This window comes from Botryllus schlosseri, chromosome 2 (assembly GCF_051294905.1).
Source record: "Botryllus schlosseri isolate E-star chromosome 2, Bs_hap1, whole genome shotgun sequence".
NCBI lineage: Eukaryota > Metazoa > Chordata > Ascidiacea > Stolidobranchia > Styelidae > Botryllus > Botryllus schlosseri.
The window spans coordinates 5,807,443-5,831,792 of record NC_137237.1 but is presented as its reverse complement, the minus strand read 5'-3'; the positions used below and the strand labels follow the sequence as shown (position 1 = coordinate 5,831,792).

The following is a 24,350-nucleotide window of genomic DNA, read 5'->3' as shown; positions in this document are numbered from 1 at the left end:
ATTTTTCAATTCCCCCCCCCCAATTTTTCTGGAAAATACCTAAATTTAAACGGGTTTTGTAAAGTAATTTTGACCAACTAGGACTCTAATACTGATAATTAAGATATTGTAGGCGGTCCGTATTGAAGTCAGCTTTGACTTGATTTGATACTTTTCAATTTTTAGTAAGACAAATTACTGCTAGAATTATTTGAAATGAATGTTACGCATCACTGACTTTGAAAAAGATTGGGCGCTAAATCTGGTTTTGATCCATGATTTTCAATTCAGCATGGAGAGCTTCTTTCATTCTGTGATTAGGCACTATAAATCAGTATTAGCAACTTGGCTACACTGTTTTATAACTGTTACTCTTGCATGCAATGTCAAAGTAGTTGAATTTTATGGTTGGGTGAGCACAAAATAGTTATTTTTTAAAAGGCGATAACTTTGCGATCAGGAATTAAATTTTGACGAAATTAATTTTGCCGCACTCAGTGATAGATACTAGACTTCGCCATAAATTTACATATAAATATGACATCTCAATGGGTGACCATTGGGTCGATCACCTGTAACCAAACGATTCACCTATTTGCAATAGAGAAGGTCATCATCTTATCATCTTAAAGAGATAACAACGAGTGCCTCTTTCGGTACGCAGTTGTTTTTCAACCACCAACCGACAAATTTGGGGTTTTTAATTGTGATGTTGCGGATATTTGCTGTAAATCACGTATAAATTCATTCAAGCCTTTAACATGGAAATGGGGCTCCGCATTTTTACTTGTGTGTATCCCTCGTCAATATGTGAAATATTTATCATTGCGGAGTTTTTACATCCAACATCAAGTTTGAACTGCAATGGTAAGGAAAAGATAAGACAGTTGGATCACAATATTCGAGTAATGTTACCCGACGTTGAGTGCTGAGTTCGCACTGGCACGATTCACTATTATGAAAAAGTGCAGTATATGATGGTGACTTCAATAATTCTGCGCTTTTCTTTTGTAATATGTCAATATCAACACCGGGAAGACATAGGTAAAACATCGACTTCCAGTTTAATTTAAACTGATGAACCATGATCATACGGGCGGCGATTACAATATCAATGCAGTTAATTACAATCACGATTACTGTGCAACGAGTAATAACGATTACGATTACAGCAAAATCCGTAGTCGATTGCAATTACATAGAAAAATAATGAGGATTAGTGACGATTGCATTTATTTTGCTTTGTTTATTGATCATAGAATAATAATTTGAAAATAGTGACGTCATTTGATTCCGTTAGTACGTCATAATCTATAAACTGCACAACTTCGTTGATCTGTGCCACCCACCACCAATTTTCTTTCTAGATAACATGCTACATAAGTGGGTGACCGATTGCTGTCTCAAATATTGAGTAAAGAATGGCCAAGTAACAATTTTGGTGGATCCTTCAAGCAGGATCATCTGATTACAAGACAAATGTGACACGAGATTTTGCGCATACCCTATAGCGTACAGCTGCCATCCCCATAATGCGGATATTGCAAGTATCTATCTCCCAAATAACGCAAAAGAGTAGATCTCGTATGAAATAGTAAAATCTTTTAAATGTTTAGAACCGAAAGTTCGACTTGTTATTGTTATAGGTCGGCCGTTCGTGAACCAGAAAAAAGAATATTGAAGTTGTGTAAAAAGCAACCATTAATGTCGAAACATCATGAATACAAATCCATACTTGTCACCTAGAATGCGTGGACGCTACGTTCATTCGTTCAAGTACAACTAAGCATCACTTTGTTGACTATTTAATGAAGTTTAAATATGAACGTTTTGGTCGAAGCTCACCATCCAGCGGGCAATTTCTACTTCTCCTTGACTTGAATTTTTAATATGGTCGAGCGTCATAAATGACTACATAGACCACCTCCGTTGTGGACTGTGGAGGCCAGGGGAAATTTGGTTAGATGCTATATGCTAAACTAAATCGCGCAGTGCTAAGCCGAAGTAATTATGCATTCATAGTACAGTGGGGATCTCGCCACGATGGCTGCTCCATATCCGAAAAATACGATGAACAAATGAATAGGATATCGACAAAGAGTAGGCCTATATTAGGGTTGTTCAGAATTGATCGACTTTCAAAATGTCGTGGTTTTCAGTCCGATTCCCATGCCTTATACCATAAAAACATATTCTAGGTACTTTTTTTCGTAATTCATCCCTTGCATCCGTGTGCACATTGAGCTGGAAGAATATCGGCTAAAAATAGGGGATTCCCCTAAAATTTGATTGTCGCTATTCGGACTAGGCTAGTAAAACGTCATATATAAGCTGGCTTTATGTAGCTATTGCGGTTGGAGTGCTACATAACCTCACTATAGAAAGTATTGTCAGTTCAGGACACCATTTTCATGTCCCACACTGCCTTAGAACTCCTCAAAACTGCCTAAGACTGATATTCATTTTGTTGGATCATATATCCTACACTCCTCAACCCTACCCGAGATTGTTCATCAATTGCCGGGATCACCACGTGCAAGAATACAACTGTAAATGTATCATTCACTCACAGCCACATTATAAACATCACATTGTTCAAAGGAAACGAAACAAAAAGGCAAAGAAACAGATCAACTTGGCACATTGCATTGCACTGGGATGCAAAGCTCACTAGAAGTCGTTTCGGAGGGAAATTTGAGGCCTTGGCAGTGCTGGCATAGTCTGCGTATTCCAACGCATTTGAGAAAGGCAAACTTCTTGGCAATCGAACTCTGGAGAGTGCTACAGGAAAAGCACAGGCTGATCTGTCATTTGAACTGCTGGAACTTTATAATTTAACAAATAATGTCAGAGCTCTTGTGTTTGACACAACACCCTCAAACAATGGAAAAAATAAAGGTGCGGCTCTGTTACTTGAAGAATTGATAAACAGGAAAGTTTTCTACTTTCTACTTCTGCTTGTCGCCATCATATTTATGAACTAGTCATCCGGGGAGGTCTGGAAGTGAAGTGTGTTTGGATCTGCGACCACAGGCCCTGAAAGCACAGATTTTAATACCTTCCAAAAAGTGGAAAGATATTGATCAATTAAGAAGCTCTAAATTACTTCAGTTTGATGAATGCAGCTGGTTGGCGATCAAAGCTGATGAAGCTAAGCAAGAAATAATTCCACTGATGAAGCCATATCATGGAAAGCAGAAAGAAGTCTTAATAATAAATGACTACAGAGAATGTGCAACAGGCACCTTGGCGATTGTAGCTGCCCAATATATTGATAATCGTTTTCGCAAGCCTGGTGCTACTAATAGCACTGGATGGATGAGTCAAGTGCTGTACTGTCAAAAATGTTCATGTGGAGAGAGCAAATGGGTTATTCTGAAGAGTTCATTAGAAAGTTGCCCTGCTTTATGTCTCAGCTTGGTTGAAAACTGGTAATGCATGTGACGCACAGAATATTGATCTCAAATTCCTTCATGGCATGACAGACTTTTCATTGTGCGATTTCACAGTTGCTGATGTGGCATATAAAAAGATGCGAGAACATCATTGGCATCTCACCGAGGAAACGGTGGTATCAACAATGTTCTCGGCTAAACCAAAGATTCCTGACAAAGTGAAGGAAGCGATGGCTGCTAAATTGCTGCAAATGCCAATCCTTGAACAATTTCGCAGAGGTAGGCTATACCTCTGAGTCTAATCTCTGACTCTGTCTCTGAGTCAATAAGTATGGTTGCTTTAATTGAACCGGAATCATGGTTTCTATTCAATGCTATACATGTCGAACATGATTGGTTTAGTCTTCCAGTTTCGGAATGGCATACTGATTCGCATTTCGTGACTGCTCAAGAATTTGTGAGTAGCGTTGAAATAGTTAACGGCGCATCAGAGCATTTGGTGAAATTGAATACCGACTTTGATGCTTTCAAAACAGATGACAAAGAACAGCGAGCGAGCCTCTTACAAGCCGTGGAGGATAACGGGAACAGATATGCCGATTTCTCTAAAGCAACCATTTCATCCGGACCTGATTTTAGTAGTATTTGCCAAGTTGATCTGTTTCTTTGCCTTTTTGTTTCGTTTCCTTTGAACAATGTGATGTTTATAATGTGGCTGTGAGTGAATGATACATTTACAGTTGTATTCTAGCACGTGGTGATCCCGGCAATTGATGAACAATTCGGGTAGGGTTGAGGAGTGTAGGATAGGTGATCCAACAAAATGACTATCAGTCTTAGGCAGTTTTGAGGAGTTCTAAGGCAGTGTGGGACATGAAAATGGTGTCATGAACTGACAATACTTTCTATAGTGAGGTTATGTAGCACTCCAACCGCAATAGCTACATAAAACCAGCTTATATATGACGTTTTACGAGCCTAGTCCGAATAGCGACACTCAAATTTTAGGGGAATCCCCTATTTTTAGCCGATATTCTTCCAGCTCAATGTGCACACGGATGCAAGGGATGAATTACGAAAAAAAGAACCTAGAATATGTTTTTATGGTATAAGGCATGGGAATCGGACTGAAAACCACGACATTTTGAAAGTCGATCAATTCTGAACAACCCTAGCCTATATGTATATAAATGGTCATTGTACACTCGAACGTAGATCACCGCATATCAATCCCCAGATCGACAAACTTCTTTCGGCATTTCACGGGGATAGTCAATCGTTCTTGTACAGTAGGAAGTGAAACGCCAGGAATTATTCAAGGGAACTGAATGCTGGTGTGGTATTAAAAGTATAATTCTCGGTAAGTCGTAGAGGCAAGGGGCACACATTTCCAGTTCTCGAGAAAATAGTTTCTCACCACTCGATTCGAATGGTTGCAATTAATATTTGTTAAAGTTACGACTTTATAAGTATACTCGAATCATTGCTACTGGCCACCACACTGGACACTAGATATCGGTTAATACTATACTCGAACTATTGTACCTGACCTTAGGGCAGGGGCGGGCAACATACGGCCCCGGATCCGGCCCGTAACGAGATTTTGAGCGGCCCGTGGACAGCTTCCGGTCTTCCATGATAATGTTACCCGCGGCCCGTATCTAGATACATTTGCGAGCAGACCTTTTCGAACATCAAAAGACAAGACAGAGCAGCGTTCCAATATAACTTATGTTCACGTGCAGTATTTATTAAGCGTTTGTATGTCCAATATGCAGCCAAAATTCAAAGAACTTGTTGACAATCTTGATCGACTACAGTACATTTTGGGTGGATAAATACGCGATTAATGGTATCGATTCAGGAATCCGCCCCACCAAATACTTCATTTTCCCCATATCCGCCCCGCCGGCTTGAGAAGTTGCTCGTCCTTAGATGAACTTACATGAAGATGGATCTCGGTCGAGATAAGTTGCATGTTTCGATGCCCGCTAATTTGATTATGTTCGAAAAATACCCCGAGCAAGCATATTCTAACTGACTGCTACATCAAGTCTACACAGTATTACCTTTCGAGCTGTGCTTATGTTATTGAGGTCTGGACGTCCTGCTGACAGGGCGAAAAACACAAATGCAGCTACCCGAGGCGTATAGTTTACCTGCCTGCGGGAGCAATGCATGGAAATGTATAAGATCTGCACACCACATTATGTATATCAAAAGCGATTATCTGTATCAATAGAATAAACTTGTTCTCACAAATAATGACTATAGCTTCTCGAACATGTCCCACGTCACTCAACTGCCCAGTGCCCATTCTGTTTATAACACTTGACTGCGCTATCGAAATGGTGTAGGCTATCAGAGGGTGCGGTGGAAATCACCAGATACCTATGATAAAGTTGCTTATCGCAACGTTTAGGCAAGTCGTCCAATATCCCCCTCACGGAGGTAAGTCAACAATGAGACAGCTTGAAATATCATACGCCGCACACTTTGTGGACGATGCTATTGTTTCTCTGTGGTATTCATAGTGTTTGTCGACTACAATGATCATTTACACCAGGCCGATATTCGTTATTTTTGATTCCGTAGCTGCCGACTTGCGGCACCGCTTAATTCTAGGCTTACGTGGATGAGATGGCGAGGAGTTCAGGTAAACCTTAGGTATAGACGTATAGTCGACCTCGGTCGGACTCGAACCCACAACCCGCTAGTCTTGCGGCTGTCGGTATTTACTACGTTATCTCGCCATTTGCGGATGTTTCTATTGTTTAAGGCCTTGCTAATAAATGTTATTCTCTCATAACACCATGTAACAAAATATTGCCAAAGTTTTAGTTGGCTGAAAAACTTTATGTATTGGGTTTTAGTATTCCAAACTAATTACCAAAATACCAAAATTCTTCCTGAAGTGTCCCAAATTTTGAAGAAATGTCAATTACTCTAATTTTTCTCATAATTACTCCGTATTAATCCCAATAATTATTAAAAACGTCAATGAAAAGGATAATACGGACAAATATAGATTACTCATGCATCAAGTAACAATGTAAACACTTTTAAAACCGTCAGAAGTGGTTTTGCTAGCGTGAATCGTGTCTGTGAAATGAGAAATCTGCTCTTACTATGGACCACATAATCGACCGTTAAGCTACAGATGAGATCAATACTTTAGCCGTACATTAAATTTGGTGCACACCCGGTTAATCATTAACGACAAGTATAACTCATGTTTGCGATAATCAGAAGTTGCGTAATGACATGTCTGGACTTGATATCAGACGGTAAAATATGCATAGCAAATGCATAGTAAACGTATTAAATGGATAGATATTGTGCGGTCACACCGGTCCTTTGAAAATTCGGTATAAGTATCACGTTTAGTAATAATTTCATCATTTCAAATAGATGGACTCATCCCACCAGCCCGAGAAGAAGTTCAGATCGGGGATATTTGCTTCCCATGACACCAATTGAATTTTTTTTTTAATTCTTTCTGCATCGTCGCAACGCGTCAATAAAGTGCGTCCAAAAGCTACTTCACGAAAATCATAAAAACTGTTGAAGTACTAGAAGCATATGAACAAAAGTAATGGAGTAAGTTCGTATAACCTATACTAGAGCCGTGGTTCTCACACTTTTTTTACAGACACGCTCTTGATGGAAAATTTCATGCCCCGTTATTCCCCCTCTCATATCAAAATAACTATTAGAGAAGCAACAAGAAAGTTTGCAATCCCAGAGTATCGTTTCATGGCATTAAAAGTTATGACTGTTGAAGGACGTCTCAAATATGAAATTCTGACTAATATACTGCGCAATTATTATTAGCTGGAGGTAAATCGCTCGCAGCGAGAAAAATTTTCAGTTGAATAATTCGTATAAAAAATCATATGCAATGGTCGCATGTAGCATATACATATTTTAGCGATTTTGGTGTCAAATACCTTCTATTTCTGGACCTGTGCTTGGCTCAAGCGTGCCTGGTACCTGACCATGACCTAAATAAAAAGCAATGGCGCGGTCCCGTTCTAAGCCACTTAAATTCTCATTTCTAATTTTTCATTTCCATAGGCATGTTACGCATGTCATATGGCATGGCCTTAAAACTATAGGGCTGGGCAAAATCGAGTACCTGAGTGGTTCGATTCTGAATCACGTAATATGCTTCCAGTCGAGTCTAGTGATCGAGTATCTCTCAATATGACGTCATAGTAGAATGTAATATATTAAAATTCAAATGTGTACCTTTAATGCGACAACAAAGAATATAATGCCAGTTATCTATCACATTAAAGATACTTTGGTATTTTTCGATCTTACCAATTTCATTGCACTTGGTGACAATGTTGTGGGATGACCATGACTTCGGAAATGTTCCATTTCCAGTTACGCTCGTAGCTTTGTACTACATGTTTCGTATGCTACGATACGGCCAATCAAGGTTTCAAGGCTTCAACAGTGAAAATTAGTTTCGAAACTATAGGTATTGTTGATAAATTAACTTTCAGTGACGAGAAGCGTATAATTTCAGTACTCGAAAAAATAGTCTTTTACTACTCGACTCGAATCATTAAAATTAATACTCGATTCAGATTCGAGTACTCGAATCATTGTGCCCAGCCCTAGTAATTACCTCCAAAGGGGTAATTCACCAATTTTTAGGGGGTAAATAAAATTGACGTTTTTTATATACTTTATACGCTGTACTGAAGTATTTTAGAACGTAAATATAATAGAACGTCAATAAAATAAAACTATAAGTATCCTGCGCCCATTAGATAAAATCAGATTGACTGTGGTATTATATTACCGAAATATAGGTGTATCTTGTAGTATTCCATGATCCATCTTCATTTTCTAAAATCTGCCCGACTATTATCTTCGCAATTTGCTGACCATGTAATGCTACATTCTACATACGGCGAGTTTTGAAAAGAGAGTAGTTCTAGTTGCCTATTTTGTAAATCCAGTAGTTGGTATTACCAGAATTAGTGTATCAGCTTTTTCTATGATGGTGGGATCACAGGTGACGTCCAACTTATCTCTGTCACATCTAAGTTAGCTCTACAAATTGTATAGCGTACAAGCTCAGTGGTCTGTCGCTATTACTAACGCGAAAATCGTATCACCGCGCTGCACCCCCATAATTGCTTTGTTTAGGAACAGCATATGATACTAGAAGGGTGAGCAAGTCGAAAGAAATTGATCAAATCAATTATCAAATTCGCCAGAATGGAAAATCATTTCCACATTCATGGCCGTACACAGCATAATCGTATGCAATTTTGAGAATCGCCAAAATCTTGTTGATGCTCGAGCGCTGAACAACAGTGACGCATCTCGATTTATTTCCACAGTATAACGATGATTCAACGCCGCTCAGCCGTCTATGGTTGCATAAATGACATCTGAAAACGAACCGAGTGTTCAACATACATAAATTTGAAATCGTATGAATCTCCTGTACGAATAACAAGTACTGTCGAGATCTTCCCAATAAAATGAAGTTAAAAGTGTAGTTTTAAAGTGTAGTAATAATTACGCCAGGCACTATGATTCGGGTACTCGAATCGGAATCGAGTATTAAAATTCTAATGACTCGAGTAGTGTAATGACAGATCAGTCTTTTGAGTACTGAAATTACACGCTCCTTGACACTAAGAGTTGATTTACCAACGAAATTTATTGTTTCGAATCAATTTTTCACTATGAAAGGCGTGAAACCTCGACTGGATTTCAGTGGATTTCATCCGGCCTGTAAAACAATTCTGAGTAGATTGAAAGACGCTTATATTATCAAGCCCATGTGTAACAAATGTTCAAGATTTTTTTTATGCTAGATCAGTGATTCGCACCCTTTTTGTCATCGCGGACCTCTTTTGGACCGCCGCATATTACTATCAAATAGCCTATATATTCTTTTTCTGCCCATGTCATGAGATTCGCCGCTAGAGTTGATTCAGTGGCCGCTTGTTGGTGACGTGTGTTATATAGACACACGACTGCGGTGTTGTGATTCCACTCTTGTTGCGACTAGAAAAAACTCGGCGACATTGACGCCCACTTTCGAGAAGGAAAAAAGTGCACACTGAGTTCATGGTTTTATGTGAAAATGGAACAAAAAGTAGTTATTCAGAGAAGCGAGAACGCCAATGCGGAACCGCTATAGGCAGTTTACATGGCGAATATATTAGTTACACAAAAATTGAATTTAAATTTATGTGCTGTGTCACTTCCGACTCAAAAGTTTCCCGGACTCCATGAGAAACCCGAAGCCCGATTTAATAATGAACACACGTTGTAACGTCTGTGGTTGCAGATAAAACTCTTGTTTTCGTCACAACCTAAGCGCCGGGCTAACGCCATATCACACGCAAAGCAAGGCGGGCAATGAGCATAGAAATAAGCGAAGTGCGAACTCATGTCGTGGTTAGCGCCACAGCTGTTTTAGAGGTTCCTAACTGTATTCGACCATCGTCTTTTCTGCCAATTGCATAGTTCGCAAATAAGGTGTTGCGAATAGCTAGAATTAAACCCTCTATGATCCGTGGTGCAATGTAATATATACTGTGATGATAGTTGTCTATATATGCCTAATAATAAAGTACTGAAAAGCAAGGACATGAGATATAACGAAATCATTGAATGATCCGGTCCGCGAGGCAATCTGAGTTTGACACCTCTGTCCTAAAGAATGCGTGCTAAGGAGAATGACATATCTGTGAAGTCGTGATTAACGGACAGATTCATTAAAAAGTGCAATGAAAGAAGTATGGTAAAAAATAGCAAATTATCATTAATGCGATGTAAAACTGGCATTGCATTCTTTGTGGGACATATTTAGAACATTCCACGTGGTTCATACTGATTTGACGTTATCATGGGTGATACTCGACTGTTTTCTCCACGCATAACACTAAATTCGAATCATTCGATTAAACTCGATTTTGCAAAGTCCTAGTACTGATATGGTTGTGGATAGGGTTGCATTTAAAACAAAAATCAATTAAAAACAGACATGTTTAAAACAAGGCCCCAATTTAAAACATGTTTTTATTGTTTTTTTTGCTTTGTTTTTTGTTTAAGTCATGACGTCATGGATATTCAGTTATGACGTCATAATAGATTGACATTGGCAATTGAAAATATAGGGTAAATATAGCTCCTTTGACGAAATATCTGTACTATAACTGTTGAATCAGCTATTTCCAACCATTCCATATCGATATACGTCGGCTAAATCGGGTGGTAATTGTCCGTAGACTCATACAACATGTTTTTTGGACAGTATTCACACAATTATGGCATAATTAAAAAAACTTCAAAAAATCATTTTTTTAAGAAAAGGCCCTTGTTTCTAACATTGTTTAAGACGTGGTTTAAACAAATATTTTAAAACATCGTTTGTTTTAAATGCAACCCTATTTGTAGAGCTGTACCTAATTTCATACCTTCAATTTTATCAAGAAGTCCGGCGTTATTGTAGACCGTGTATGCGCCATCCGTCGGTTCAGGCTTTACTATACCCTGAATGTCCACGTGCTCGATATATCCCCCCTCGTCTGCATCTGGGAGAACTTCATCCATTTCATCGATTCCACTAGTAGGACAATTGCCCTCTGCCTCGGAATTGCTATTATCGCGACTTTTACTTTGGTCAGCTTTGAAAAGCAATTGGAGTCTACGGTCAGTAAGTGTTGCGATACAGTGAAGACTAGAGTGCTGCTCCATGCCACATTTCCTGCATTTTGACAAAGTATTGAACAATCCTAGCGAGAAGAGTTTGCATTCACGCCTCAAAGGCGGTACGCGATAACAGAACATGAACCTCGTGATTGTATCGCAGTGTAAATCACACACAACATTTTAATCTAAATGATACTTGAAAAATTAGAATAAGCAACAACGGAGTAACAATGATCTATAATCTACATCAGGGCTGCTCAACTGGGTGTTTCGTACAATCTAGGGCAGTGGTTCTCAACCTTTTTGTCTTCGCGGACCCCTTTCGGACCGTTACGGACCCCCGCGGACCCCCACAAAGTTTTAGTTCAAATTTAACTCAGTTAACGTGCAATCGTCAAATGTCTAGCAGTCTACAAATGATAACTGTAGGCTTAGTGATAAACAGCAACAAAATAACTTTTCTTAAAAATACGATCATACTATTCATGCGGAAATTGAGTTGACTTTTATTACTTCGAAGCGAATTCTGCAATTGCCTTTCTTGAAATAGGTTGTGTCTTGAAAATATGACACCAAATCTGTCAAAAAAAATTAATGGACATATACTATAACGTCAAGCCCGGTCATTTCTATCTAGCAGCTTATCTTGAAGTTATTACGGGAAATGGTTATATATATCACAGGAGAAAATGGATTTTTGTAAACATTTTGAAGTAGCCGTGATTGACGTTACTAATCCAATTGTTTCTCCACAATCCCCAATAAAACATCTCTGAACAGGAAAATGTTTGTGTCAGTAAGCTATTGGCAACTTAGCAATTAAAATGATAGTCATAGTCTGCAGAGTAGGTTATTTCATCTCAGACTGCCATTCTGTTGATGTGAGCTCTGGAGTTTTACTAGTAATGAAGCTAAGCTGCCTCGTGATTTTCAGAATTTAAAAACAATACAAATTATTTTGAGGCTTCGCGAACCCCCTGAAAATGCTCCGCAGACCCCAGGGTTCCGCGGACTCCCGGTTGAGAACCACCAAAATTTTAAAATGGTGTACCACTCAGATGAGGTGTACGGGGGTGTACCAGATCCGACTTGAAATAGACCGATGAGTATAGCTATCACAATAAACAGTCAAGTTTATGGTTCGAAACATGTTGACCGGGTGTGCAATGTCGTAGAATATGTTCATATAGAGACTGTGCTGGTAAGGTACTGTAAGGATAGGGTTGACATGTGTGTGCTATAGCTGTCTATAATGATTCTCGAGGAAACCACCACGATAGCTCAAAAATATTGAATTAATGCTTTCTGCAAGATGGTTATAAACAGCGCAGTGTATATCATTACAGGGGCCTAGTCAGGGTGTCTCTGGGGGGTCGCATTTGGGAACCACTGTGCTAGATGGTGGTCCGATAACCTCGGTCCCTGATTAGCATTCAGCATTTCAAATAAGTTGCAGCCTTGTTCAATCAATATTTCAACATGCCAGTGGAGGACAACCTGCAGGCGTACGAATCTAGAATCAAAATTTTTTCGCGCTTCACGCGATTGGAAAGAGAATTCAAATAGCTTTCCTTTTTTTAACATTTAACATGAGTATGACGTCCAGATTGGCCATGACCAGTCTCCGCCAGAATGTGGCGGTTGGATGGCATCGAATCACGACTGTGAATAACAAGGAGGTCGAACACCCCTGGATTAGTCTTACTATACGCAATCAGTGAGTTATCTGGTCAGGGGTGTAAGATTTTCGAGTAGACGTTAAAAGGGTGTACCACGACGAAAAAGGTTGAAGAGCACTGATCTACATGCTATAACTGTTGAAATGACGACGATTTCGAGGGCCACTCCACATCGTATACGTCGACGGTAAATCAGGTGCAAACCGTCCGTAGGCTCACATTAGGATACTACATGTTTTGTCCGAAAGTATTTAGTTACATAATTATGTTATAATCACACATTTAAAAATAATCACATTTAACAAAAAACACGTTTATAACATGTCTTAAGACAGTGTGTTTTAAAACACTACTTGTTTTGAATGCAACCCTGAATATAAGTGCCACTGCGATCGCGGCTACGAGGGAAGAACAACCCAACATTTGCAGTGCCGCATAAAACAGAGCGTCAGTCAGCTTTATTAGCACACTCGCATCACACTCTGATCAATGGTCACCCCTGATTCATCCCAAGCAGATCGAATCAGAACAGGCGATGGCCATGAATTCCGCTATCGGCAAGCATTTAATGAATCATTCTACTCTTGCGAACAATTATTGAGACCAAAGATTTCGCGTCGTCTCAAAGGCCGCCGTCATTTTTTTCTTTTTTATCCGCTTTTGATTCGACTTTTATCAAAATCCACCTACCTAGTTTGTGCCAACAGATAGACTTTTATGATCTAAAAACAGTACATTGAGTTTAAGCCATCTGTTTGAAATTTTAGGTCATTGATATCATACTTGGTGACACGATTATTGATATAGAAAGTTCTTTACGATTCTGACGAGTGACAGCCGAAAATATTGGGTTTATTTCAATATGATGTTCACGTGTACATTCTCTACTAGTCACAGAAATTTATTTGCCCCTGACGAATATCAGCCGAAAATATCGGGTATATTTCGATATGGTTATGTTATTCAAGTCTGTATTGAAGTTCTTTACCTCCGAGAGTCTCTTGGTCAACTTTAGCGTCAGGGCTCGAATCAACGCGTGAAGTATTGTCGTTTTTTATCATGCTTGGTCGATTTTGGAGAGAGAAAGCCTGTTCATGGTTCTCTTGAACTTTCACATCTATCATTTCATCGATTTCACCGATACTTCTTTTTGCCAAAGCTTCTTCGCGCCGTCTTTCTGTATCGTTCTCTGCCAACGTACATTCAGTACTCATAGTGTTTTGTTGAACTCGATCCATCGAAACGACATCTGAGTTTGCTGCGCAGTCTTCTGGAATGCCTCGAACTCTAATCAGGGCGCAACGCGCTAGAAATCCGAGACCAGCTATCACAATTATAAGTAACATGGTTGCGATTGCGGTCTTGTATTTACCTAAATCAAAAGAGAAGAATTTGAACACGCACTTGATCGAAAGTTAGGCAGCGTCGATAAAAAAAAATGGGAATATGGCTGTCTTGAAAAAAACTACCATCTAATGAATTGTCTACTATTTTTTGAGTAGTTCAAGTTGCGTATTTTGAAAATCCATTAGTTTGCACAATGCACAAGTATGGTTTATTGAGCTGAGTATAAATCCTTTCAAAAACAGCACAAGATGGTGATAGAAGATAGGAAGGTGTCGAAACGACATGGAGTATAGTCTTTGAAATCAAACCACATGGGCCTATCGATGTGAAAAAAGGTATATTATTATAAAATTATAGAATTAGAAAAATTTCTACTGCAATAACTTTGCTTGTAGTGGTTAGAATCGAGCCGAATTTGGTGGGGCTCATCTCTACTGACAGCCTAACAATTTTATATGGTAAGCAGAAAAAAATGTGAAATTTTATGTTTTGGTTGTGTTGTTATGTCTGGGTTATGTTCGGACTACGCTGTTACTCGGAAATTGTATTCGTGGCGTGTTCAGACTATGTTGCCACTCGGATATCATGTCTGAGGTATGTTCGTACTGCGTTTCCACTCGGACATCATGTTGGTGGCGTGTTCGGACTATGTTGCCACTCCTACATCATGTCTTACTGACATGACCTACTGGTGGTGTTGATGTGCCATGTGCAGTATATCAACAACAATGCCAGTTCCTTCCCAGCGTTTTGGTTGGATTTCTACCAAGTTCAGCAAGTATACGTGGTTCCGACTTTTAACGCCAGTAGCGTCTTGAACTGTTTGCTCCACCTCTCTACGGTGACGTGATTCCTTAGAAGGTTGAGCTACAGTCTCTCACGGTTCATGGGGTAAATAGCGTGCACGAGTTTCCCGTTCTGACAATAAAGGAGATGAAATGCATAGTGATCACTACTTTTCGAAACGCAAAATTGCATGGTCATCGGTGTTGTGCTGATGAATGACCACAATACAGTAATTACGGAGTAAGTCGCGTCATATCTAGCCTATCCAGGCTTGGCGCACTCGTAAGGACAATTGGACATGCTTAGTTAGAAATGGTAGCGCCAACGAGGCAACAATTCAGCCAGTATAGCATATAGCAACTTATGAAATACATCGGAACCGGAGCTACTTTTCAAATAAACGGCGCAAGCTCCGACTCCCTCTCCAGATGAATTTTATATAGAGATCCGGATCTAGCTCCTGCTTCGGCTCCGAAGCCCTGGATAGAAGTTATACCTTCACACGTTGTTCCGTTAGTATTCCATGAACCGTCTTCGTTAGTATCATTTGTCGGACTATCATCATCGCAAATTGCTGATCCTGTGCCATCTAAATAGTATCCATCTGCGCACGTTATGTTGCATGTGTCCCCAAAAGAGACGTTATTACAGCTAGTATCAAAGGCCCCGTTCGGAATTGTTGGATAGGGGCTGCATTTTAAAGCTGTCAAAGAAACACCCTATGTAAGATGTACCTATAATAATGGGATGAAAGTTATACCTGTACACGTTGTTCCAGCTGTATTCCATGATCCCTCTTCATTAGTGTCATCTCCCGAGCTATCATCTTCGCAAATTGCTGACCCTTCACCGTCTACATAGTAACCAGCTGCACACGTTATGTTGCATGTATCCCCAAATGACCCGACATTACATTGGCGATCAATCGTCCCGTTCGGAATTGTTGGATCGGTGCTGCATTTTACAGCTGATGAAGCAAAAAAATATTTCATGTACTCCGTAACTATAATTATTGAGCAGAAGTTGTACCTAGAATCGCATTTAAAACACAAATAAATTTAAAACAAACATGCCTAAAAAATGATCCTTGTTTAAAATATTTCATTTTTCAGTCATGACGTAGCAAATCTTCAATGGCCACGTCACAGTGGATTGAAATTAGGGTAATCGCGGCTCCTTTGACTAAAAAGGTTTTTGACGCTATCTTGAACGGATCGAAAAATATCTTTCACAACGACTACACGACCACGGTCGGCAGACATCATCCTCACAACAACCATTACGCGTACCTGGAGCAGTGATGAGCATTGGACGGACTCGGATAGCATTCGGACCGGGTATTGGACAATTTTGTGGCAGTCGGATACAATTCGGATATTATCACGGATTCTCTTCTCAGATATTGTCGAATAGTTGTAACTTTTGAAACGGATTTTCCTGTGAGTTTTGATTACAAACCCACAGAAAGAAGTCATCCATTCCGCAATTCGATAACAACAAACAGACAGTTGACACCTTGTGATATGACTACTAGCACTGTACAATGTTTGTCAAGGGTCCAAGCGAATATAAATGAACTAAAACCACTTACCATTGGAGAGTAGACGATACTACAAGACCAATTCTAATATCACATTTATTTGCGTTCGGCTTAAAGCTTTTCAGTATTGCGATGAATGGAATGAGAGCGCAGATTGAACAGCAAGTATAACTAATACCCGTAATTCGGGTAGCGATTATGTTCATAAACAATGTCAACAATAGTGCTCCGACAACCAGCACATTTTTTCTGAGATATTCAAATCTAATTCGCATCGCATCGCCTTCGTATTGACTGAACTTGATAGCAACGGCGACGTGATCCCATAAATATTTAGATATCAATCGTCGTAGATGGATGACTTATATAAGTGCTGAGAGCTAGGGATGGTGCGAACCTCTAAAACAGCGGTTGTTAACTTTTTATCATGCGTATTTGGGTAGGGTATCCAAATTATCAAGATATCTTACCCCATTAAATCGCGCACTGCGCGAGAATATTTTGAAAAAGTTGGGTAAATTAAATAAAACTATATATTTTATGTTAATTCAATACATAATTCTTGGTCCCGTTCGGGCTCGCCCCCCCCCCAAATTGGGGGATTTGGTGTGCGGCCGTTACAGTCCTGTATGAAAGGTTCGGCGTCTGGAGTTCTAAACGGCTTTCCGTAATGCGATTAATTATGAGCCGGCGGTTGAAGCGATTTGGTAGGACGCAAGCAGTTATTCGCAGTCACGTTAAAGATCTGTTTGAAGGGAACCGGGTGGATATCTGTTTGAAGGGAACTGGGTAGATCTCGAACTCGACATCGTGCGAGGTATGCTATATAAGGCTAATGCGAAGAGACCAATACTGACTTAAAATAATATCGCCCGGGATCAAATGTTCTCTCCTATATTGGAATCACAGTTACCGCAGAAATTACTCGACGGAGCGGGGCGCCCCCTTGGTGTGGCGTGAAAGCATCTGAAGGGGGCGGGAAGCTGCAGTAATCTGAAAAAGGTTTTGCGCTCCGCGCGATATACCTCTGTCGTCGGAGATTGTTGACCCATTACCAACTACATAGTAACCATATGCACATATTATGTTGCATGTATCACCCAAAGAGCTTTCATTTTACAACTACTATCAAGAACCCCATTCGGAATTGTTGGGTCGGTGAAGCATTTAACGGCTGATCAAAGGAAAAACATTTCACATTAGCTGAAATTTATAAATATTGGATAGAAGTTAGACCTGTACACGATGTTCCCGATGTAATCCATGATCCCTCTTCGTTAGTATCATCTGTCAGACTAACATCGTCGCAAATTGCCGAACCTCTTCCATCTACATAGTATCCATGTACACACGTTATGTTGCATGTATCCCCAAAATAGCCGTCACTACAGCTGCTATCAAGGGCCCCGTTCGGAATCGTTGGGTCCGTGTTGCATTTTACAGCTGATGAAAGTAAAATTAAAAATTACCTAAAACTATTTAATAATAATCACTGTGTTTTAGTACCGGTACATGTCGTTCCTGCAGTGTTCCACGATCCCCGCACTTCGTTAGGTTCATCTGCAGACGCAATTTTGATGCAAATGGCATTTCCGGAGCCATTTACATAGTAGCCATAAACACAAGTTATGCTGCATGCGGCTCCGAAGGAGACCAAGTTGCAATTTTCATCAAGTGCTCCGTTCGGAAGTGTCGGAGGGCTGGTACAAATAGCAGCTGCTGTGAAAATAAAATTCAATTGTTTACTTCCACATGTGTCCCGTGAAATGTTTTTAATATTATCTTAATTTAGTCTTCATGTTCTCATTTTGGCAATTCATAACCACGTGTACAGATCTTCTTTGTTGGTGTATGTTGATGTTGTTGATTGGTTCAAATCTTGTCACCTGGAAACTCATTTTCCGCTGAGATGCGTAATTTATAGGAATGGTGTAAGCATGAGGTTCACGTTCACAAACGAACCTTCGTAGGTTCTGCACGGTGAAACTTTTTCATATATTACAATTTTCACTTCATTATAACATCTTTGTATGGCTGGCTGGCAGCATAAAAAAAATCAACTCCGTGTCAATCTCAAAAATTTTACTTGCTTTGTTACAGAAGTTTGCTCGAAATATCCAGCTTTCCGTTTGTGAATATTTAGTGACTCTCTGCTGTGAGCCTGACCCGCAATCACACAACATCAAGAGCGAAATACACTTCATGTCGGTAGTCAGCGAATGATGCTTATGAAACCTATCAATGAAACTGATAACGTTGGCTGATATAAAAAATATCGAGCAGGCGTACGGGTTCGATCTTGATTTTTTATGTTTATTGTGTCATAAAAACCAAATCCGTGCGATTGGGGTGTTAGCTGCTGCTGTATAACTTGTTGATGGCGTAATATCGGTAGCAAGTGTATAAAAACCCGTTTTACACTCTGCTCAATATCAACGTAGTAATACCCAGACGCCGAATACATTGTCCGGTCTGGCCTAGACCGTTAAGCCGTAAGCTTATATTCCCTAGCAAGTCCTCGTCGAAATTGTTGGCAAAGCGACGAAAGATATTGATTTTATGGGAATATTATATCATTTGATTGCCCCAGTTGATACATTTGGCGACGTTAAAAACGTCAATATGTAGGCTTGCTTCAGCATTGTGGCATTTTGTGGCGCGAGTCGTCGCTCGGTATATCGTGTACATTAATATAGGCTATCACTTCACTGAAATGTCGGGTTGGAATTAGCAATATGACGTGACGTCACGTCATGAGGTTCACGTTCACACAGAACCTTTCAAAAAGTTCGCGTTCACACGAACCTGAACCTTTCAGAGGTTCACACCATCGCTAGCTTACATTATTCGTATTGATAACAACATTGAGTCTGGTGTTCAGATAAGTTCTTGGTATCCCCATGGGTTCTTAGGAAGGATCTGGCTTGGCTGACAAATTTGTAGGATACCAGGAAAGGAAATGGTGTGACAATGTCGCATAACCTCTCCTCTACTCAGTGAGGTGTGGTGAGGTTCGTGGTTGGTGAGGCACTGACCATTTAGTTTAGAGCCGGGCCGAATTCAACATACGAATCCGTTCGCGAGCCACACTATAGTAAAATTGGGATAAGCGAAACCTAATCATTTATTTGATTATATAGTGACCAATGACATGAACAATAAACATAACATATGTTTACAACAAATTAAAATCTTAGATTCGGGCGGAGATTTGAATTTGTAGACAGCAGCCGTACTTATACAATACGCACAATGCCGACCGAATCATAGTCACGTTACCTACTTCAGCAGATGGGAATGACCTTTTTTTTTTAATCAACACCAATAAAAAGGGGTGAATGTGGGTAATTCCGGAGTCGAGTCGAAAAGATTACATTTTTAGTCAACACAGTATTATTGGTCGAAAATCACCAGTTTTATTTCCGTTACTGGAGATATTAGAATTTTTGAACGGTGTCCTCTTCTTCGGATTTCAATATATGATGATTTTTAAAACTGCAGCAACAGATTCATTATGTATCAGTATAACTCCGATACCAAAACAGAAATACTTTTTAGTCGATAAAAGCGAAGCATTCATATGCAACTTTTCGTTTTATATGACTGAGTTGTGACCGAAGTTGCGCAGGAGTGTGTACCTAACTGCACAAAGTGCACATATAGAGGAACCATCTACCTAAAACACGCACGTATCGGTGAACTTGTCTTTCACTTGAATACTTTATTATCAAGCAATATATTATATTGGGTGTCAATGGAGGGTCCTTTCTAGCAACGCCGGTACTCGCAAACAACGGAATTGACAAAATGACTGTGAATGGCCGGTTTAATACAGTTAAAAACCGCAAAAAGTTGCACTAACGGCGATAGAAGTAGGTATCGTTCTATGCTTCGTATGTCTTAGTCGTAATATGGCGTTACCCTGCGTATGAGTTGTGAGGAACACAACAAATTAACCGAATTTCGTTCAGTATTATTAAATCGCGATAAGGGTTTTAAGGAGGCCGGCACATTTACTAGTCAAAAGGGATACAGCCTCGCCACCAAGAATATTTGAATTATATCTTTGAGGAACTATTATATTATCCATGGAACCTGCAACGGTTCGGCACTTGAGCTGTCGCTTTTGGGGATAACTAATTGTATGTGAATTTCTCGGTAAAACTCGGAATCCAGTGTGCAATTTTTATACCTTCTCGTCAATGTCACCAAACGGTGAGTAGAGTGAAACTACAACACCACTGTCGGATGGTTGTAATGTGGCCTACGTACGTGTACGAAATTTCCTGTCTTCATGGATTACTTAATGGAAGTAGCCTATTTCACAATAAAAATCTCGAAATTTCCTAGAAATTTGCTGGATAATACAAGAACTTTCAATCTATCCCGAATTGCTTCGCTGGCCGGATGAAATCGTCTAGCGGGCCGGATGGTTGACACCCCTGACTTAGAGTCAGATATACAAATATACCCATAATGGTAGGTGATTCAGTTAGCGACTCGTTTCTTATCACATCACCACTCTTCACAAGCAGGCTACGCAGGAAGGTGCTACACAATCTACATATCCACAATTGAAGGTATAGGTAGCCTATGAATGGAAAATACGCAACAGATATATCAACAAGGGAATGTGTTTGCTCTGCAGGGCATGTTGGCCGTCGCTTTTAAACGATTCATATGACTACACCATCAGTTGCGAATAGTTGATACCGCATTGTCGGATTGTTAGCTAACAGCAGATGGGACAAATCCATCTGTGCTTCACCTGATCAGTGTCTCTCTAGCTGCGCTGTCATTGTACGTAACATTGAGGAATTTCACATTCCGATTTTGTAGAGACTCTGGTGATTTGGTGTTTTGTTCATGTTTAGATTTTCGGTATCACTGCGACAACAACGTTCTATTAATACCAGTTATTACGAATTCTGATCTGTCCGTGATTGATTGCGCTATCACAGGTGAGGCTTGGTCGGTCATTGCCACACCTGAGCCTCACTATTCCTTTCGCGTTATACTTTTGAACAATAAATATGCAAATTCTGTGAATTTGTATGTTAAAATGTTTCAAAAGTAGTCCTTCAGGAACATCGATGGTAAATACACATAAATATTGGTGTTATAATCATTGAAGGTGTCACAATTTTCGTTTACCTATCCTGGCGACAGGTGAGAAAATGCCTCACTTGCCTTCCCCGACCGGCGACCACACGTCACTTCCCCTACTACGGATCCACTGACGACACATTTATAGCTTTTCAAAGTGAGCTGTAGTGAGGCAATGTCTCTGCGAAATTAAAAGGTTTACACCAGTCCCTACACTTTAGTGCGTGGACATATAGAGCATTTCATCCCGTGATTTTATGCGTATTGGTTGAGGGATCGAAAGTTTGGATTTTAAACGATCGTGAAAGTTATTGTATTCGTAATCGAGTTTACTGTGATATGCAAAGAATGGCAGAGTGGAAATATGCCGACAGCGGGGAACGATTACCATGGTTATTTAAGTGTTATTCACAGTCCATATATAGTCCTATATATGATATGGCAATATTGCAACATAAAATACGAATTATAAAACGTTCATAACGACGTGTTGAGACAATTATTCGATCATTGAAACAGCATTTATCGTCGAACTCAACGCCTTACCTGATGATGAGTCAATATATCTTATAGTGATGTAAATTGCAACAAATAGCCTTCTCGATGACATCCTGAAGCTCTTCGATTTTAGAAACTCATTACCATGGAAATATGAATACTGGTAATAATAGTAAGTCTATAAATGAACTATAGTACATCGACGATATTCATCCTCCGACCGGCAGTCCAAACTTTAATAATAATAACGATGTCAAAGAATAAATATATTATATACTGTATATAATAGTGTGATCCTTTAAGCCAAATTGATCAATTCGAATTATTGTCCTTGGCCTCCGAGGAACTCATGAGAATGGCTCTGCGAACAGCTGAGGCTCGTTTGAACCCCGGTTACGAACACGAATCGAAGGTTTATGAACTTATATGAAGTCTAATCGCAAACTCGAAATAGTTTTGTCTGGCGAAATCTATGACGGAATCAAAATAAAACTGTCATTCTTAAATTAGGTATAGGCTACCAAACATTCACTGCGATTTGGCTGCTGCACTACAGGATTAACAACCTGGTGGCTATTATATTTTAAATAACAACGCCCGTTACGGCAAGGTGTTCGCCGGGTGTACTAGAATATGATTCACACCGTCTGAATAAACATTTATTCTAGTACCACCTTATTTTATTATTATATACCATCCTGATAATTTCTTCTAATATTTTACTTAAATACCATTAATTCCAATGTCATATCCCATATTTGGTATGACGGAGATATATCATTGAATAAATGATCGACGAGGTCCCCAAACAAAATTCAAAGCCGATGTATATTTAATAGAAACGTTTATCAATTGATGATATTCGTATCTACGCAACACGGTAAATATTCAAGCCGTATTACTGCATATGCAATATATATGAGCAATGAGCATATTCAAGAGAGAGATTTTGCATTGGAGGTTATTGTGGAGTTACATTGCTGGAAAAATAACCTGGGTATTTGAGGCATTACCTGGGTATTTGAGGCAGAGTACACACAAATGCTCATGCTCAGGTCATAAAGCGTGATGCAAATAGGGAAAAGGTATGTAGGTTATACATAAAATACCATTGACGTACACACTATACAATGACGAAGGTTACAAAATCATTTCCTAACCTTTCAATGAATAAGACGCCATAAAATGTTGCTCGCAAATGCATAAATCATCTATTTTGTACAATCCTTCCAGCTATCAATCTTAACGAGTACTCAAGTTCACAGGTAATTCATGGGGAACACTTCACAACGTGTAGTTTATATCAAAGAAGTGCCAAAACGTTTACCAGGTATATTTTGAGTAATTGGGCATTGGTAGACGATTTCGGACACCCCGGTGTGAAAGATTCAACTATTGAGAGGAGTACGACATATCACGCCAGGTCGATGTGAACAATACCAACTATGGAGTGATTTTCCTCAATGTCATTCTAGTGCATTGTTTTGCCAATGGAGTATTGTTTGGAACAATGCCGATTCTCATCATTGATGTGGATTCAACGGCCTGACCCGGTAAAAAGTTATATATGTTAGCATTTTACCAATCAGTACAATGATAGTTTCCGGTTAGTTCCGATTTCATATTATGAAGTTACAATCGCTATACTGATACTATGGTTGCCAGTGAACTCGGCCCTTGGTGAATTCGGCCCCACAATATTACAATATATACCATATAAAAAAAACTTAGTTGCTCACACAATTATCGTAATCAACCCTTCTCTTCTAAAATCTCAGGTGACGTAAATGCTGCCAGAATAATTTAAAATCCTCTTTTAACAATCCTTCTAGGTTCTGCACATCTATATTGACGCTCACCCACAGTATCTAACAATTTTTAGGCTGTGTCGTACATGCATGGTTGCAACCGATGCTAAAATGCGTCACAGCTAGTCGGTACTTTGATAAATGTGCATTGTTAAAAGTTATATTACATCCTAGTATGCAGCACTGCCTCGCTATGCTCAAGAATCCAACAAAAACTAAACCAGTTGCGGAAAATCAGTGAATTAGTACGCCAGAAAGGTCGATTGCAGCACTCCCCCACAGTCGACATACGCAATCCCGTACCTCTACTCAAGCATATCCCGCGACGGACTGATTTCGCAGGGAATCTATCTTATAGCGTTAAGGGGCGTGGCAGTTTCCAATCATTGTATATATATCATTGCTTATATCCAGTAAATAAATTACTAATGAAACCTGACAAACGGAATGTTATGATCAAAAATTGAGAGGAACTTTACCATAAAAAGGGGGTCAGCGATGTGAGATTAGGCCATGAAGT

The 24,350-nt window shown here is 39.6% G+C and overlaps 1 protein-coding gene across 1 annotated transcript; it reads right to left on the bottom strand.

Moving 5' to 3' along the window:
* Window positions 1-8,308: 8,308 nt before the first annotated feature.
* Window positions 8,309-21,666, bottom strand: LOC145432518 (uncharacterized). The gene is made up of 8 exons (XM_080309479.1): window positions 21,609-21,666; window positions 17,925-18,200; window positions 17,655-17,861; window positions 15,639-15,845; window positions 15,375-15,581; window positions 13,734-14,117; window positions 10,832-11,041; window positions 8,309-8,788 (listed from the first exon to the last, which is right to left on the bottom strand). The coding sequence occupies exons 1-8, from the start codon at window positions 21,664-21,666 to the stop codon at window positions 8,760-8,762; spliced, it is 1,578 nt and encodes a 525-aa protein (XP_080165605.1). The 3' UTR covers window positions 8,309-8,759.
* Between the last annotated feature and the right edge of the window lie 2,684 nt (window positions 21,667-24,350).

What these genes read in the sequence shown, in the direction of transcription:
- LOC145432518 (XM_080309479.1), bottom strand. Translation starts at nt 21,666, where the DNA reads ATGTGTCGTCAGTGGATCCGTAGTAGGGGAAGTGACGTGTGGTCGCCG. An exon ending in AGCTGGAACAACGTGTACAG is followed by an intron (nt 15,582 to 15,638) that starts GTATAACTTTCA and finishes TTTCTTTGACAG; the next exon opens with CTTTAAAATGCAGCCCCTAT. An exon ending in TGACCAAGAGACTCTCGGAG is followed by an intron (nt 11,042 to 13,733) that starts GTAAAGAACTTC and finishes TGCTTTTCAAAG; the next exon opens with CTGACCAAAGTAAAAGTCGC.